At 36.9% G+C, this 18,524-nt stretch overlaps 1 protein-coding gene across 1 annotated transcript in view; it reads left to right on the forward strand.

Moving 5' to 3' along the window:
• Positions 1 to 18,524, forward strand: part of LOC127934007 (ephrin type-A receptor 3-like) — a 108,644-nt gene that overhangs the window by 39,235 nt on the left and 50,885 nt on the right. Inside the window, exons 4-5 of the mRNA XM_052531174.1 lie at positions 12,312 to 12,467; positions 15,678 to 16,013. Coding sequence (XP_052387134.1) covers positions 12,312 to 12,467; positions 15,678 to 16,013 — 492 coding nt within the window. The remainder of the gene's footprint in view (positions 1 to 12,311; positions 12,468 to 15,677; positions 16,014 to 18,524) is intronic.

The raw sequence follows: 18,524 nt of genomic DNA on the forward strand, positions 1-18,524 counted from the left end.
TGAATGGTGCTCTGCTAACATGGGGCAATGGGGCTGGCTAGGGCTTTTATTTTTTTATTTTATTTTTATTTTTTTTATGTGTTCCTGTGCATTCAATATCCTTGTGTGCATGTTTGTTTGTTCATGTGTGAGAGTGTTAAGACTTGACCTGGGAAGTCTGGGATATTTCCATTGTCTATGTCTATGCAAAACCTCTATGGAAAATAAATTTTTAGTATGACAACATGTACTATTATATTTGCGTATAATATATAATTATAACATTTTTTTAAGAACGTATAATAATTTATTTAAATAATCTAAAAACAGCTGGCTTGAGGTGTTTTTGAAACCTAGCAAAGTAATTATTTTACTTTAACTACCTACCTAATGTTAGCTAAAATGGGATCAATAACATAAATGACTTTTGTATATGCTGTAAAAGTGGGCGGTCACTTCGCATCTTTGCTACAACTGTTTTAGATCTTCACTTTTCTGCACTTCAAATTGTAGCTGTTATTTGATCCCTTTAAATCTTTCTTTTACCAGCAATCTTTCCATTGACAGACATAATTATTCAGTGACCCGTTTATCTCAGAAAACAGCAGCCGACGAGATAAATGCATTTTGTTGAGGCAACTCCCGGGTGAATAGCTGCCCCATGCATGATTGTAGGCAGGCTGTAGCTATTACAGAGAAAAGCCCTTAGTTCAGCTCATCTGGAGCTCTGCTCAGCCCGGAATAGCGACATGTTGATTTTCTATTGATGCACTGCAGCGCCCAGCCTTAGCATGAAGAGGAGAGAGAAGAGTTTAAAGATAATTTTCAGAGAGTCTGCCCTCTCTTGGATGACACAAAATCAATATCGTAGAGCGGTCCGGCTCGGCCCACTGCCCATAAGGTGAATGAAAATGGTGAGAGAGGGTTTTTGTGAGGTTGTCAGCAGAGTTTTATGTTGAATGATGCATCTCTCCCTTAAAGTATCCTGTTTAGTGTATTTTAGTGCTATTTTACCATCAGCATACCTGACTGTTTTTGTGTGTGTTTATGTGGGGGTGCACAAGGATACAAACACATGCACAATCTGAATGTAGATTCACACAACTTTATTTTACCAAGGCTGAACATATATATAATATACTTAAAATATAATATATTTTAAACGTGTCCCTTATTAAGGATAATGAGAAGACCCTGACACAAAATAATTAATATAAAGCATAATAATAATAATAAAAAAATATATATATTTGTATAACAAATCATACTTGGTAGAATTTTGTTAAATAACTTGTATTAATTATTTTTCATAATGTCTTATACATTTACTCATACTCAGGGGAGTGCGTGTGTCTGTAAAGTGATTTGTTTTTCATTTTTCTTTTTTTTTTCAGGCCTTAAGAATAATTATTTGTTCATTATATTACTTGTATAACATTTTATATGATTCTGATATCATATATTAGTATTTATTTCAAATATTTAAAATAAAAACCTATAGTATTAAAAAATTATAATTGTTTTCATTATTTTAAACATATGAGCAAGTTATATGTGTATCTATTTATTTATTTAAATTAATAATATTATAAACTATTTTTATTAATTTATAATTATTATTTGTAGTAGTATTATCATTGATAATAATACAAATAAAAATAATTTAGAAAATGTATATTTATATTTGTGTGTGTGTTTGTTGACCCCTCATCTGAGGTTAGATGAGTCATGTTGTCTGAGCTGTCCCCTTCACAGCTGATTGGCAGCCTGCTGTCTGTCTCTCTCTCTCTCTCTCTCTTCCTCCGAGAGAAGCTGGAGGACCAAGGAGGAGAGCGAGAGGAGCAGTGCAGGGATTCGGTTTGCTTCAGTGCTTATTAGGATTTAGCCCTGATTGGGGCTCTTTCGGGGAAAGAAGGCACTCAGGTTGCATTTAGCCAAGCTGTGAATGTCTCTATTTGGCCTCCAGAGCTTTAGCTTGCTAACCAGGCAAAACATTTCAGGTCACAGTTTTCTTTTATGTAACCCCTGAGGAGAGCTTATAACCCGGGCGAGGTAACAGCTGTAGACAATATACAGCTCAGAAGTTTCCAGAAGGCACAATAAGAGCTGGTTAGAGCCAGAGTGATTTTAGAAATTAATTGAGAGCGTGACTAGGGATGCATGCTGTTAAATGAAGGAAGAAGAGTTCATACCCAACCGGGAATTCTGAAAAGTAGGGGGGGGGGGGGGGTGCCTACTAAAAGCGTTGAGACTTTATTTTATTTAGTTTTTTTTGTTTTGTTTATTTATTACTTTTTTTTTATTTATTCACAAAGCATCACAATCATAGCCAAATGGAACATATTTGACATTTAAAATATAGCTATTTGGAGCAAGATAGACCCAAGAGATTTCAAAATGGTTAGAGAGAGGTTTTATCATTTTGCTACAGGTTCAGAGATGGGATTCATATATTAGAGCAGATTTATCTATTTCTAGAATTTTCTTGTGATTGGTGAACCTGTTAAACATTATTTAACATGCTGTAAAAAATAGCATAAAAATATATATATTTATACAGTCCATTCTACTGCACTGTAGTATTGCCCATTCTGTTTCAGCATTTTCTCAGTAGCGAACGGCAGTTCAGCAGACGTGTCCAGATCTCGCTGGCCTCCAGGACTTGAGCCCTGAACATTTCATCAACTCATAACTACTTTTTGATATCATGCTCTCAGTCACTGACTCTCACTCTCTTCTTGTATTTTTTTCTCTCTTTCCCTTTGAAGTATGCATTTTACAATGCCTTAAATGATTCAATCAGAATTCAAAAGCCTACCTGTTTGTTTTCTGAATCCCGATTAAAGGGCCAGTTCACCCAAAAATGAAAATTGTCATAATTTACTCTCATTTTGTGCCACACTTGTATGACTCTCTTTTAACTGGCTTTCCTTCTTTGAAATCCGATTACTGTGACATTTTACAAAATGTCTTACTTTGTGTGTACATGATTACATAATTTTGTTTTTTATACCTTATGCTAACTACCTCATCAATGCACAAAGTTACCAAGGTCACTGAGACAGTACCATTTAGGCATTATTATATACAATTTAGGTATGAATATGTAAGATATTTATTTATGTTTATAAAACATATGTGTTTCTGAATACTGATTGGATAAGCAATGCTTGAAGGCTTTAAAAGTGATATATGCACATTAATGTTGGTACATTTACTAAATTGGTTATTTAATTGGTTTGGTTTTTTGGGTGAGCTATCCCTTCAACCCAATATTGATGCTTTCTATTTTTGAGAAATATGTCATCTTTACATGGCCTTACTGTATATGCAGCACCCTAAAAGCAAGGTTTGTGAACTGCAAATTGTGTTTGTTCTAGGTTATTAGGTTCTATGTTGCTGCACAGAAAGTGTAGCTTATTATGTCACTGTTACAGCAGAGTTCCACATGCACAGTATTGTTCTGAAATGTTAACGGCACATCCGTCATAGGCATCAAAATCCGAAAAGAAAACAAAGAGCTTCGGTTTTACATCTCACTCCCCTATGCCACCCTCATTCCTGCAGAGATATCCGTCTGCTCCTTTCTCTGCCAGATACACTCTACTCTCTCATGACAAATGAGGCTTGTCATTGTTTAGAGCCCTTCAGGAAAAGCTCCTTATGTCAGTGTCCAACACTAAGACATTCAGGGAATGGTTTTATGAAATCATAAACAGTAAATGGAGATACAGGTAGAGGCCCTGCAATAAAGGCAACTGCCAGCGAATGACAAAAAGAGTTCCTGTAAATCTAACACTAGGCATTGAAATTGAATCCCTTTATCTTGCCGACGTTTATTAGAGGCAGGAACAATCGTCTGCCATGTTTTTCATATCCTGAGATTTGAATGTGATTTGCGCCGAGCCTGGCTGATACAGTCAGCTGTTTCTTGTTTTAAATAACATTAGCACCTGTGTCGCATTGCCTTGTAAAAGATATCAGTGAATAAGCCATCATTTCATCAGAGCTCTGAGGTTATGTGCTCAAATGCATTTCACTCCCTGATCAGATAGTTGTAATGGCCTGACCCGGGCGTCCTCTGCATATGTTATTGCAAAATGAGGAGGAAGTTGTGAGGAAGTGCTTGTGTTTATGTGCTGGATGTCCTTGACCCCTGTGTTGGCCCCTCAGGATTTAAGACAAGTCAAATCCTATTATCTCCCACCCTGTGTCTATTGATACTTTCCGTATGGAAGTTCAATAGAGAGGCCGTGCCTAATCCCATAAAAAACATTCTGCTTAAGGGAGGGATTATTAAATGAAAGAGTTATCTTAAAATGGCATTGCCCTGACGACCACAGGGTCCAATCACAATCTTTCTTCAGGCTATGGGGAAATTCAGAGTGACATACTAGATTTCGCTTTTTTTTTTTCTTTCATTCTTTTTTTTAATACACTGAACAAAATTATAAATGCAAAACTTTTGTTTTTGTCCCGATTCTTCGTGAGCTGAACTCAAAGATCTAAGACTTTTTCTATGTAAACAAAGGGCCTATTCCTCTCAAATATTGTTCACAAATCTGTCTAAATCTATGTTAGTGAGCACTTCTCCTTTGCTGAAATAATCCATCCACCTCACAGGTGAGGCATATCAAGATGCTGATTAGACAGCATGATTATTGCACAGGTGTGCGTTAGGCTGGCCACAATAAAAGGGCACTCTAAAATGTGCAGTTTTACTCTATTGTTGGGGCCGGGGTGGGGGGGTGTGGTTGTTGTGGTCCAAAAACCAGTCAGTATCTGGTGCCATTAATCATATGTACCTGTGTTCGATGTCCATAACATACGCCTGCCAATACCATAACCCCTCCCCCACCATGGGCCACAACATTGACATCAGCAAACCACTCACCCACACGACGCCATACACGCTGTCTGCCATCTGCCCTGTACAGTGAAAACCTGGATTCATCTGTGAAGAGAACACCTCTCCAAAGTGCCAGACGCCATCGAATGTGAGCATTCGCCCACTCAAGTCGGTTACGATGACAAACTGCAGTCAGGTCGAGAATCAGATGAGAACGACGAGCATGCAGATGAGCTTCCCTGAGACGGTTTCTGACAGTTTGTGCAGAAATTATTTGGTTATGCAAACTGATTGTTGAAGCGGCTGTCTGGGTGGCTGGTCTGAGACGATCTTGGAGGTGAAGATGCTGGATGTGGATGTCCTGGGCTGGTGTGGTTACACGTGGTCTGCGGTTGTGAGGCTGGTTGGATGTACTGCCAGTTCTCTGAAATGCATTTGGAGACGGCTGGTAGAGAAATGAACATTCAATTCAAGGTTCTGGTGGACATTCCTGCAGTCAGCATTTTAATTAACAAAAACTATTTGTAATCATTTTAGCTGGCAATAACACTTATGCTGTTAATATACCTGTTACTCTGCAGACAAGTAAATATAGACGAAATAGTATCAAAGATACCACACCTAAAGAAGATTTCAGATGTGACTTTTCGATTACATTGAATTTGTCATTTTCAGTGTGGATGTATTTAGAAGAAGGCTTATCTTAAGACCCATCTAGAGTGTCTTCTTCCATTTTCTTTCCCTGTGAGTTTGTGGGCAATCAGATGGACCCTCACCCTCCACCATGAGTGTGATGGGCACATCCTGATCGTCCATGTCTTGATATCATATGATGCAGTAACACCAGTTCTTAGAGCTCCATCTGTGAGTCTCCACACAGCCTTATCACACAGAGACCAGGAAGCAACTCACTGCTGGTGATTACCTACCTTCTCTCTCTCTGTGTGTGTGTGTGTGTGTGTGTGTGTGTCAGTATGTGCTCCAGTAATGATGTCATCCTCCAGGATGTAATTCACAGTTATCTAGGAGTGTGTGATTTCTATTTCTCTTCCTGAGCTAGCGAGAGAAACCAAGACTATATTCTCTCGCACAGACACTTGTTTAGCCCGGGGACTAGGTATTACTCTCTCAGGATGTGATTGTATTTCATATGAATTTCACACTTTTTGGGAAAAAGCTGTAGCATATCCTAGACTTTTCTGGAAAGAGTTTGATTGACACATTCATATTCTACACTGGTTTTAGGCCCATTCGCTCAACCAGCCATCGGACTGCTGCAGGTTTCTCCCATGATTACCTTTTAGCAGCAATTCACTTTTTTATCAAAAAAATGTGAATTAGCAGCTATGTCCATTTTTTTTTTATATGAAACAAGGTACATGTCACATATTGTTAATCTCAGGTAAACTCATGAGAGTTTAGCGCTTAATGATTAGCTTTAGCAGAAAAATTTGGGGCCAAAAAAATGGCATTGCCTGCATTTGTTTTCACCATGGAAATATCATTGTCCTTTTTAATGCTGATGCAAGCTAGGTTTTGTGAATGACATTATTGAGGAGGTGTGGGTCGAGCTCTTCACCGGAGAACTGTTTGCTTACTGTCATTCCTTTAAAAGACAAACGCAGACTGATGCATTATGTATGAGCACAACGACGGCTTTGGGGTTGTTAATGTTCTGTCTTGCGAATTTGTTCTCTAGCTGAACAAAGGCCAGTAATTGAAAAATGCACACCTCTGCTTTGACGTCTGATTGGATAAAGAGGGATGTTGTTGAAATCTGTTCTGGTTGTTTACTGCTGAGATAGCCAGTTAGCAGGGGAAAATTTGTTTAGATTGTAATCAGTGATACATCGATGCGATGTGACAGCATTGCAGTCGGCTAACCCAAATAGGTCATACTTCTTCAGTGGCATACGTTGGGTTTTCGGGTCCCATTAGAAATTTTTTCTGTGACCCTGGACCACAAAATCAGTCTTAAGTCACTGGGGTATATTTGTAGCAATAGCCAAAAATACATTGTATCTGTTAAAATTATAGATTTTTCTTTTATGCCAAAAATCTTTAGGCTATTAAATAAAGATCATGTTCCATGAAGATATTTTGTAAATTTCCTACTGTAGATATTTCTAAACTTATTTTTTATCATTAATATGCATTGCTAAGAACTTAATTTAGACAACTTTAAAGGTGATTTTCTCAATATTTCGATTTTTTTTGCACCCTCAGATTCCAGATTTTCAAATAATTGTATCTGGACCAAATATTGTCCTATCCTAACAAACCATACATCAATGGAAAGCTTATTATAGCTGATATATAAATATCAATTTCGAAAAAATTGACCCTTATGTCTGGTTTTGTGGTTCAGGGTAACATGTAAGAGATGGAGGTATGTAGATAAAAATTGAACTCATTCAGTAAATGAAGAATTATTCATACTGTATCTGATTACTCACTTGAATGTTGACTATGGTATCAGTACTGCTGAGATCAGACATTTCATGTGCAATAAATAGATGCATACCCTTAACATAAATCCTGCTTTATTTGTTTTCAAGCTCTTGTATTTTGTGTCTCTTTTTTTTTCTTCTTTTTCCACCAAAGCATTATTAGAGCACGGCACACAATTATTATTGTAACATCATAAAATGCTCTCACCATAAAATATTTGAGCAATGCGGTAATCAAAGATGACCACTACTCTGTAAACAACGTCTCATAAACAACGTTGTCTCACAAGTTGATCGTTTTCATCATCTCTCGCCTCCCTGAAGTGTTGCATTTTCCTTTTTCTTATGTTCAGGATTCATATCTAAAAACTATTGGTTGCCATAAACAAAGAGCTGGAGTCAGATGGGTATGAATTTTTAATGGGGCAAACCTCCTGGAGATATCTGAGATGTAGATTTCTGTAGAGTTCGCTTCCCCTTGTCTTTTGATTTACTATCGGAGTAAGAGCACATGCTGTTGGGAGGAACAAACTGAAGTATTGAAAAAAACCTTCTGTTGTGATGTATAAAGTTTGGGCTGTCTTATACAAGAAGCACAGACATAGATTCGGGGGTCCCAAGTGTATTATCTCCATTCCATGGATGTTTGTAAGGTAGCATCTCAAGTTATGTCTTTTAGTTGTCATTAAAGTTTGCACAAATGTCCAAACTTTAACTTATTGCACTGCAAATAGTGTGAGAAACTTTCATTTATGCCTCATCATTAGTGTGTTTGGCTCCAGTAGGTTCAGGCATTGGTTGTGGTTTCTCGAACCTCCTGCCCACTAGATTCTCTCTCTCTCTCTCTCTCTCTCTCTCTCTCTCTCTCACACACACACACACACACACACACACACACACACACACACATTCTATTTTTTATACTTCCAAAAAGAACACACTGGCACAAAGAAATTCTCTCCAGAAATCTTTCTTTACTGAATTCAAAACATATACAAATTCAGTGTCTTTAATCTAGATTTAAACAGAGAGAGTTGATAAGTATTGCATAACTGCATCCTGACCCCTCACTTTTCCTGACATGAAAATTATGCTGTTGGGAAGAATTTTACTCACATAGTACTTAAGTCTTTAATTCTGTCAAACACTGTTATTCAAATAAACATCAAGCTTCCCTGATCCTAATGACTCCAACAGGAGCAATTTCCAGTGTTTCACTATCACTTGAAATTATTTGCATTGAATATAATTTGGGTTTGGCTAAATTAACAAATTATGGCTATTCAATCTTCGACCCAGCCGTATTATTTTCACTGCTTGTGATCAGCATTCTGCTGAAACGGTTACGGTAAAACTCTTTGAAAGTCATCTATACAGATGCTGGAGGTCATAGACATCTTTTCTCAGAAACACTTTGAAAGACTTTCAAAAATTGTTACGCAGAAGGGAATTTCCTGTGGCTGTAAGGGCCTATGTGTGTTTGCTCCAGATTGTGTGTATGTTTTTGATGTGTATGTGTATGTGTGTGTGTGTGTGTGTGTGTGTGTGTGTGTGTGTGGTCAGGCTGCTTGAGAGTTCTGACATACCGCTGTGGACCAGTGCCATGAAGGAACAGCCAGACAACCCTCATCAGCAGGCCAAAACTCTCCACTACAGGCGGCTCAGTGCCCAGATTTCACCCCAGACGCTCCGCTTCTGATTAGACTTTCTAAAAGCAGAGCCATACTCATCTCTTTTTCTGTCTCTCTCCTACTCTTTCCAACCGTTACAACACAACAAAAGGTCCACCACACTCAAGACTAACACACTCTTGAACCTCATTTGAATTTATTTGTTTACTAATGGATATTTAGGAGGCCATGAAATGTGTCCCAATTGGCTGACTTTTCATTTGATTCAGAACAATAAAATGGGATAGTGTGGTGTCATGGTAAAGGCTCAGTTAATTAGATGGTTGCTGGTTCAATCCCTCTATTCCCATCCAAAAGGTACTGTGTATTTAGTTCAAGTCTAATGAAATTAATAGTTTTTTTTTTTTTTTTAGCTCAGCAGGTAAAGCATTTCTTTGTCAGCGCAATGGTTTGATAGCGCCTTGGTAACAGATGAAGTTTCCCGACCACAACATCATATCAATGAACATGTTCAGTGACAAGTATTGATCCAAGTTACTGAGATCAACGCTCTGGAAGGCATGTCTTTCTCCAGGGAGAATGGAGCTGTTGGAGCCATAACCTAGTTGTTTGCACCAGTGCTGGGGAAAACAATTTTGCTTTTCAAGACTTTTTAATTAATTAATTAATTATTATTTGTTTTTTTTTGTAATTAATTGTCATAAATCAGTCTACCGGTGAAATGACTTATCTCTGGTTACATATGCCGGACATCTCCAGTCGTTTTATTAGCATAAACCCCAACCCCTTTCTTAAAAAGGACTTGCATTTAGAAAATGCATCTCTTAAAAAGCTTGCATTTAGATTTTTTTTTTTTTTTTTTTACCTTTAGACATTCTGCTGCTAACTAAAAGTAACTTTGCAAATACATTTCAAGTACCAGTGAATATAGAATGTTGGTAGACAGCCTGCTCAATGTCTGCTAACAATTTATTTTGATGTTCTGTATAACTAGTTTTATTATTTTGTATTGTGTAGTTAAAGCATGCCACAATAATATTAAAGAAGAAAAATAAACTTGTTTTCTTGGGATGTTCTTCAGTTATTTTTCCTAACCGACAACCGACGCTTGTTAACCGATTATTAACCACTAACCGACAAGATTATTTTAAATTAAAATTATATTAAATTCGAAAGGATTTGTTTTCCGGGGATTCATTTTACATGCACAAAAGGCAGCAAACAGCAGAACATGAGGATTCACGTGGTCTTCATATCACATCACACACCTGCAGCGCTTTTGCGAGTGGATAAAAACATAATAAAGTTAGGCTATATATAGTGAATAAATATGCCTACAGAGAAAAATATTTTTACTTGAAGAATTAATTACGAAAATGAATGAAAAAGTGCAGAGTTTCAGTTATATTTTGTGCTGCATGAAAGGAAACCAGACGGCAGAAAGCGGCATTCAATTTTTCTTTAGGCTTATTTGTTTTTATTGTGAATGTACATGAGTAAAGGCAAACCATTTACAATTCCGATTATCTTTATGACTAAAATGAGTAGTTGCTTCCACTGTTATAAGGAAAAAACTCGATTGCGCTGGCGCTGCATGTGCGCTCACAGTTAAGCTCTGCTACCTTGACAATGCAGCCTTCTCTACCTTCTCTAAAAAAATGATAATAATATTTATACGCGTAGCATTTTTTAACCATGTAGCAAACCTTTTTTTAATATTATAATAAAACATTTAAAATAAATTAATAAATTACTTTTTATTATTGATTGTATTAATCGGTAAAAATATTTACGGTCGGTTAACAGTTAACCGTTTAAAATGAACCAATCGCTATGAATCCCTGTTGTTTTCACTTTGAATGAAGTAATCCATTACACTTAGATATATGTCAGAATACATAAGAAAATATTCTTTAAATGTACTGGAAAACAACACAAATTAGAAAAACAACTGGAAAAACAACACAAACAAGAAATGACTCCCATGATAAATCAAAGAAACACTGGATGTTTTTGATTCATGTTTTTAGAGGAAAAGAAAGACAGCAGCAAATGATATGAAAATGTATAGGAACCTAGGTGGAGATTGGATCTAGACATTGCAGGGTTAGCATGCAGCTCTCTTCTGGGTGTGGATTTATGGACAAGCAGAGGTGCTCAAGGCCTTGATTAAATCCATGACCTTCACCACTCACACTGGCAATCAAGAGGAGGATAAATTCATCATAGCATTGATCCATCAATTGAATTGCGTTTCCGACACTAGCAATGGCTTGACCGTGGCCAGCAGGATTGTCTAATTTGCTCGCAATGCAGATTGCTAACACTCTTGCTTTAACTGCGCTGTGCAATTACGTCTCTACCCCTGAGATGCGCCATCATGAACCTCATACCTCCCACAGACATCCCCTCAACGAGTGCCAAGGAGCAAAGCAATCAAATAAATATGCCCTTTCCAATTCATTAACATTCATACGGCCTCTGAATTTACATACATTAGAATATGCAGAAGCCTTTTTATTGGCGCCTTGAGCTAGAGTGATGCTAAAGCCATACTTGCCACCGTCATCTACTCATCTCTGCACTCCTTCTCTCAGGTCTGTGTTTGTGAAGACACTTCGCATTTGTAAATTGGTAAAAGGCTGAATTCTTCTTCATGTGTATCTTGTGGTTCCTAAGAGGGGCCAAGAAATTGGGTCATCCATTGGGGCTTTGAGGCGAACAAATGAATGTGAGAGGCAGATGTGGAAAAGATGGGAAAGAGAAAGAGAGATGGTTAGAAAAGAGAACGTGAGATAGCGGTTTTCCCTTTCAGAAAATATCCACATTTTGAGAGGAGAGTCAGGTTGCCGGTGTCTGGTTTGTAAACATAATCGTGGTGTACTCTGAGGCAGGGAAATGTTGGAATTTGAATCCAGGTCTTAAGGATGTGTTTTGGTTTTGCAAAGTCCTTTAGGGATGCTCTGCTACAAGAAACTATTTGTAATTCCGGCACTCGGGCTCGTTTTTCTCCACTGGTTATTTAAGTCCGTGTTGACTGACCCATTTTTACAGAACACGGGATGTTGTAACAACTCTGAATGAGGAAAAAGGAATGTTTATTTACAGCTGAAGCGTTTCGTTTCTGTGCCTTAAAAAAAAAAGAAAGAAAATTATAAAATACAATAACAAACGACTGTTTATAAACAGGTTTTAAGCTGTGGTTTATGTATGTGGTTTAATTTAGTTTAGTGTATTTTCCTTCTCATATTGTTTTGCTTTGTTTATTTTCTTCTCGTTTAGTTCGATTTACTTTTGTGTCAGTTTGTTTCTTTTTTTTCTTTGTTTTGTTTTCTCTTTACATTTTTTTTGCTCTGTAAAGTTTATGTCTAACATTTCAGTCTTCATGTTTCTGTTTTGCAGCCTGCAGGCCAGGCACCTACAGGGCCTCTTCCATGGACGCCTACTGCACCAAGTGTCCTCCTCACAGTTTCTCCCATCAGGAGAAAGCCTCTGAATGCTCCTGCGAGAAGGGATTTTACAGAGCTGACATGGACCCACGGTCAATGGCCTGTACCCGTGAGTGATCCAGCACTACACCAATAAATCTGTTAGATAGATTATGCATGAATGTTGATGCGCAGAGAGATCCATGGATGGATGAACTGATGGAAAGATGGATGAATGGATCTTCTGATGAAATTCAGAATGCATAAATGTACAAGATAAGTGTATGGATAAATAGATGGATGAATGGGTGGCTGGATTGGTGGATTGAGTAGATGGATGGATGAACTGATGGAAAGAGGGATAAATAGGTGGATGCATGGATGGATAAAATGATGGAAAGTTAATTGAATGGATAGTTTTAATTATGCATGGATGGACAGACACCCGATGGATGCAGGACTGATTGTTAATAAGAGAAGGCTGGAGGCTGTTTTCTTTATTTATTCTTATAGACTGGGCTCAGTACATTTTCATCTCCATCACTGTCTCATTATCATACATCATGTCAGATTGGACATTTAGCACTGCGTTTACAAGGCTGGTGAGGTCACCTTATATAGATCAGGACAGTGAGTCATTGCCTATATTGTGTGTGTGTGTGTGTGTATGTGTGTGTGTGAAGGGTGTAGTAACGAAAGAAAGAAAGAACTCTAAATGACAGATCCTAATTACAGGACTCATTCATCTGATAAGGCAAATTATGGGTGCAGCTAAACATATGGATGTACTTAATGACCTTCAGTTGTAGTACAACACACACACACATACACACACTCTCTGCTTGCTTAATGTAATGATAAAATAAATTAGGGCAACAGCAGTGAAATGAGACTGTTTATACTGTATATAAAAATCACATGTCAGCTAATAAAAATGATGTGCTAATGTGATTACTTAGAAACCAGCTGTAAATCACACACATGCATGTCAACAACATCACATTTAGTTTAAGTGCATGGCTTAACTTTTACACCTCAAACGAGACTATATATTTTGTATGCCCAATTTGGAAATTATATTTACATCTTAGTGTTTCCATCCAGCATTGTTTATGCATAGTCCCAAAATGTTTGGAAAATCAGTTTGAAAAAAGCCATTTTGCTCTTATGCTCATCAAGGTTGCATTTATTTAAAAAAAAAAAAAAAAAAAAAAAAATATATATATATATATATATATATATATATATATATATATATATATATATATATATATACATATATATATATATATATATATATATATATACATATACATATATATATATATATATATACATATACATATATATATATATATATATATATATACATATATATGTATATATATATACATATATGTATATATATATATATATATATATATATATATATATATATATATATATATATATACAGTAATATTGTTGAATATTATTAAAATTTAAAGTAACAGTTCTCTATTTTAACTGAATTTTTAGAAGCCATTACTCAAGTGTTCACTGTCACGTGAATTTTCAGAAATCCCTTGTTTGACCCTTTAAAGAACACACTCTCGTTTAACTCAGTGGCTGGGATGATCTTTAGGTTGTGCAGCATATACTGTAGACTGCTTCATCCCCAGGTGACGTCAAACACACACCGATCTGTGTCCCAGAGGTACCCTCCCTTTCCAACAGCAGCTAGTAGATCTGGTGAAATGTCATCACAACAGACATTTAAACTCCTCCACCTTGATCCCCGTTTCCTCTGCTTCATTTGCTCTCTCTATCCTGAAGCTCTCTCACAGACTCTTCAAACCCTCTGAGCTGTGAAAGCAACCATCACTCTCTAGGAATAGAGATGAGTGTGTTTGATTACTTTGGGTTTGCAAAACAATTTGTGTCCGTGTGGAATAAGTGCATTGGCGGATCTTCCTATCTTATTCTCTTTCCTTTTGGATGTATTTTCTACTGTTTTCATCCCACACTCATATGGGAACTTATTTCAGTGAGCAGACACCCTGCTGAATGGAGTAGTGTTCAAAAACCTTTACAGTAGTTGTGCATAGTTGCAGGCTTGCAAACTATTAAATAAAGTCCCCATGGCAGCACTATCCAGCACCCGACAACCTGTTCAGACCTCTCATTATCATGCCCTTCTTAGAACGAATGTTTCCCTTAATGCACTGCATCATGGCAATATGGGAAGCATTTAGTGTTAAAGTTCCAGCTAACCAGCACATGAAAACCTCTAGGTTTTTCTTCATATTTATTTGTTCCTCGTTGTCTCAGTTGGTGTGCTTGCTGTAGTGAGTGCTGCACATTATGTGTGTCCTATTTCTGGTTGGCAATAATGAAAAGTGAGTGCATGAGAAGTTGCTCAAGTGTAAGGGTTGTTTTATTAACATTGTTTGCTAGATTTTACATTGACATTAAGATTTGCATTTTACATCACATGGTCACCCAAAGGAACCCCTTTAGGTATTTATTATAATAAATATAATTATTTTTACATAAACATCTTTTTTTGTGTATGTAGATTTAAGTTCATGGGGATTTATACGTGTATTTCTATAGGGAAATTGAATAATGTTTAATGTTAATTTAACAATAATAGTGAATTAAATGTATTCATTACAATAAATAGTTATTTTTGATACATTTAATTAATAATTAAATAATATTAGTAATATTTAATACATATATTCATGCAAATGATTTTTAAAGGTTCTAGTTTTTTTATAGAGAAATTGAGTGATATTAAACTGAATGCTACTAATTATTTTATGTTTAATATTGTTCCTTTTAAGTTATTATTATAACTGTAGAAATCTTTAAATATAAAAATAAATATGCACACAATGTTTAAAATAGTATTGTAAATTGTAATTGTATTATTTTATTTAATTTTGTATAAATTGTATTGGATTTTTACATCTGGATCCCAGCTGTTGTTGCTGCTCTATTAGAAAACTGACTTTATTTTATAAATGCATAAATCAATGTGTAATTATTTGCCAAATATGTGTGTTCAATCAATCTAAGAAATTAAACAAACATTGGACTAAATATTGTAATAGTCTGAGTCATAATTACCAAGTGAATACCCCAAAAAGTTACGGAAGGTGATTTATCCTCCTTTTTTAAAATGTAATGTAATAAACCTATTATTTATTTAAATCTTTATTCAAACATACCTTTTTGGGGTCACAAAGAACCACTTGTGTAGATTCATAAAGCACAAACACATACTGGATTTACAAACAAACAGAATAAATGACAAGCACACTCTTTCTGTATTTTCTCTCTTTTTTGCTCCCAGGACCTCCGTCTGCAGCCGAGAACCCTATCTCCACCCTCAACGACACCTCTGTGACTTTAGAGTGGAGTCCCCCCAGAGACAGCGGCGGCCGAGGGGACGTTACCTACAATGTCCACTGCAGGAAGTGCGCCAGTGACGGCAAAACATGCAACCCCTGCAGCAACAGCGTCCACTTTGTACCTAGACAGTTTGGTCTCTCAATCCCTAAAGTGTTGATCACGGACCTGTTGTCCAATACCAACTACACCTTCAGCATAGAGGCAGTGAACGGAGTGTCCGATCTGAGCCCGACCCCGAAACAACAAGTCACTGTCAACATCACCACCAGTCAGACAGGTACATTGGGTCTGTTCTTCCATGATAATGTTTAAATGTTGCATGGCATTAGGGGTATGCGATGTTGACAAAAAATAATATCTCAATATTTTATGGGATTAGACGATATTTTGATGAATGTGTTATTGTGCTGGTGTCTTAAGGACTGCTGTGGACAGCTGACTCCTAACGTTTTGGATATTCTTCATATTCGGTGTGATAGTCAGTTCACTCTGATAGAAAGAGCCTGTCCTCCAACAAAAAACGACCATATAGGTTGTTTGTGAAAGCACCTTATTACAACCTATATTTATGTTTTAAAGTTAAGCGCCCTCTAGCGGGCGTAAAAATAATGACAGTATTGCGTTGCGTCTGTCGTCATGAAATGACATATAATGTCATTACCAATCAAAACGTACGTTTATTTAAATGCAATGTGCGGGCTTTTTACACCGATCTCACAGTATTTCCTACATATTTTACTAGGTTGCTTATTCGTTCGAATGACCACACCTAACCCCACCCCTAAACCTTACCCTCACAGAAAACATCCTAAATTATGATTTATTGCGCATATACATTTTCATGCACGTCTGTTCCCTGGGATCGAACCCATGATAGCATGATTACATATTAAGGTATAACGCAATAATTTACCAACTGAGCTACACGAAACGCAAACCAGAGTGCAAATAAAAGAGTACAAAACAATAATATAAAAACGACCTTTTGTCGATGGGGTGCAATTGTAGTATACACTCTGATGGGTCGTATTTCAGGGATTTGGACAAACGACCTATACGAGCGTATAGGTTGGGGGACAGGTTGGATAGAAATATATCTTTTCCAATAAGTTTTGATAGATTTTTTCATTTTATGGACCTTTTTTAATTTATAAAGTGTCCATTATATTTTGCACACTGATATTTGAAATTATTTAAATAATGAAAGATCCTCTGAATGTGAAATTAAAACTGCCAGTAGGTGGCAGCAAGTCACTGTTAATAAGTGAGTCATTGCAACTGAACCGAGTCATTTAAATGGTTGATTCATTCAGGAATGAAACATCATCATGTTGCTTAGAGACGCAAAACAGCGCCGCGGTTGTGTTTGGAATTATTTTTGGTTGTCGAAATGGCACAAAAACAGGAAATATGGTGCCTAAAACGTAAATCTCTTAATTAACTTCACATTTGTAATAAAATGGTACTCTTCATGTGAAATTGATTATAATTACTATATAAAGTTGTATAAATACACATTTTCTACCCCCATGTCCTGAATTTTTGATCATTCTAAATGTATTCTAATAAACTGAATCACGCAGTGAAAGAACGCACTCTAAATGTGCACGTGCACTAGTCTAGACTTCATGTAAAGTATGTGTGCGCTCTGTAGGGGTGTTTTGATTGTTTTTTGCAAAATACTCTTGTGATAATGTACAAACTTAATAATCTCGGGAAGAAGGAGGCGGGAACCGGCGGACAATCAAATGAAAACTTTAATGATAAAATAAACACAAAACAGCGCGACAGCCCCTCGCGGACAACTGTCACGCACAAACAAAAACCAAACACAAAATAAAATCCAGGCCTGGTCCTCTCTCGTCCTTAACTGTCATCACTCCTCTTTTGTATCCTTCCGATCTCCTCCAATATTAATGCAGACTATATATATTGCACACCCCTATTTGGTATATATCGTTTTGCCTGCGACAAAATCTTATGGTTAAAACCTAACATCATCTGAATGGATCTGACTGGTTGAAATGTTGTCACTTCATGCAGCATTTTGCTGCATGAAAAGTGTTGCATAGTGTTTGACCTGGTTAGGACACAATGTTACACTTTGAAATGCCAAAGCCAGCACAACGCTACCTGTTGATAAACTGAAAACCAGCATGCCTGAGGTAATTGTTTTTCTGTGAAGAGGTCCTCATTAGTTTTCCATTAACATAACACACTCCAAATGATTTTTGTAATCAATGTTGTGTGTGTCTCTGTTTCAAGAGAGGTAAATAATGCCTCTCTCCTCAGTTTTTCTCCCTTTCTTGTTCAAAATGTTATACATCCCAAACCTTTACTCTGACAGTGAAGGTTATCTTTTTTATTCAATGAGATCTCTCAAAAGCCTTCAGTGTTTATCAGCCCTTGAGTCTGGTGTCTGTTTGCGTTTGTGAGCTGGTCTTTCTGATGCAGTGTATTGTGAATTTTTCCCCGGCGATGTTGCTCTGCTCAAGGTCCCAGGATTCGATATCAGACAAAGTTGAGGTTCGGTACAGCAAGAGGGTTGTTGTTTGACCAGACTGGCATTTGCAGATTCCCGTCTCTCTCTCTCTCTCTCTCTCACACACACACACAACCTCTGTGGAAGTTCATAAGTTCATAGTAATCAAAATGCTCTAAATAATACATGTCATAGAATATGTTATCTAAAGTCAGGACTCATGTGAAAATGTGCTGAAGACACAACTGCCCTCACAGCTTCCTGTCTCACACCTCTGATGGGGTGACAAGGGTCATCAGTGCCGGT

Source organism: Carassius gibelio, chromosome A2, assembly GCF_023724105.1.
Source record: "Carassius gibelio isolate Cgi1373 ecotype wild population from Czech Republic chromosome A2, carGib1.2-hapl.c, whole genome shotgun sequence".
Taxonomy (NCBI): domain Eukaryota; kingdom Metazoa; phylum Chordata; class Actinopteri; order Cypriniformes; family Cyprinidae; genus Carassius; species Carassius gibelio.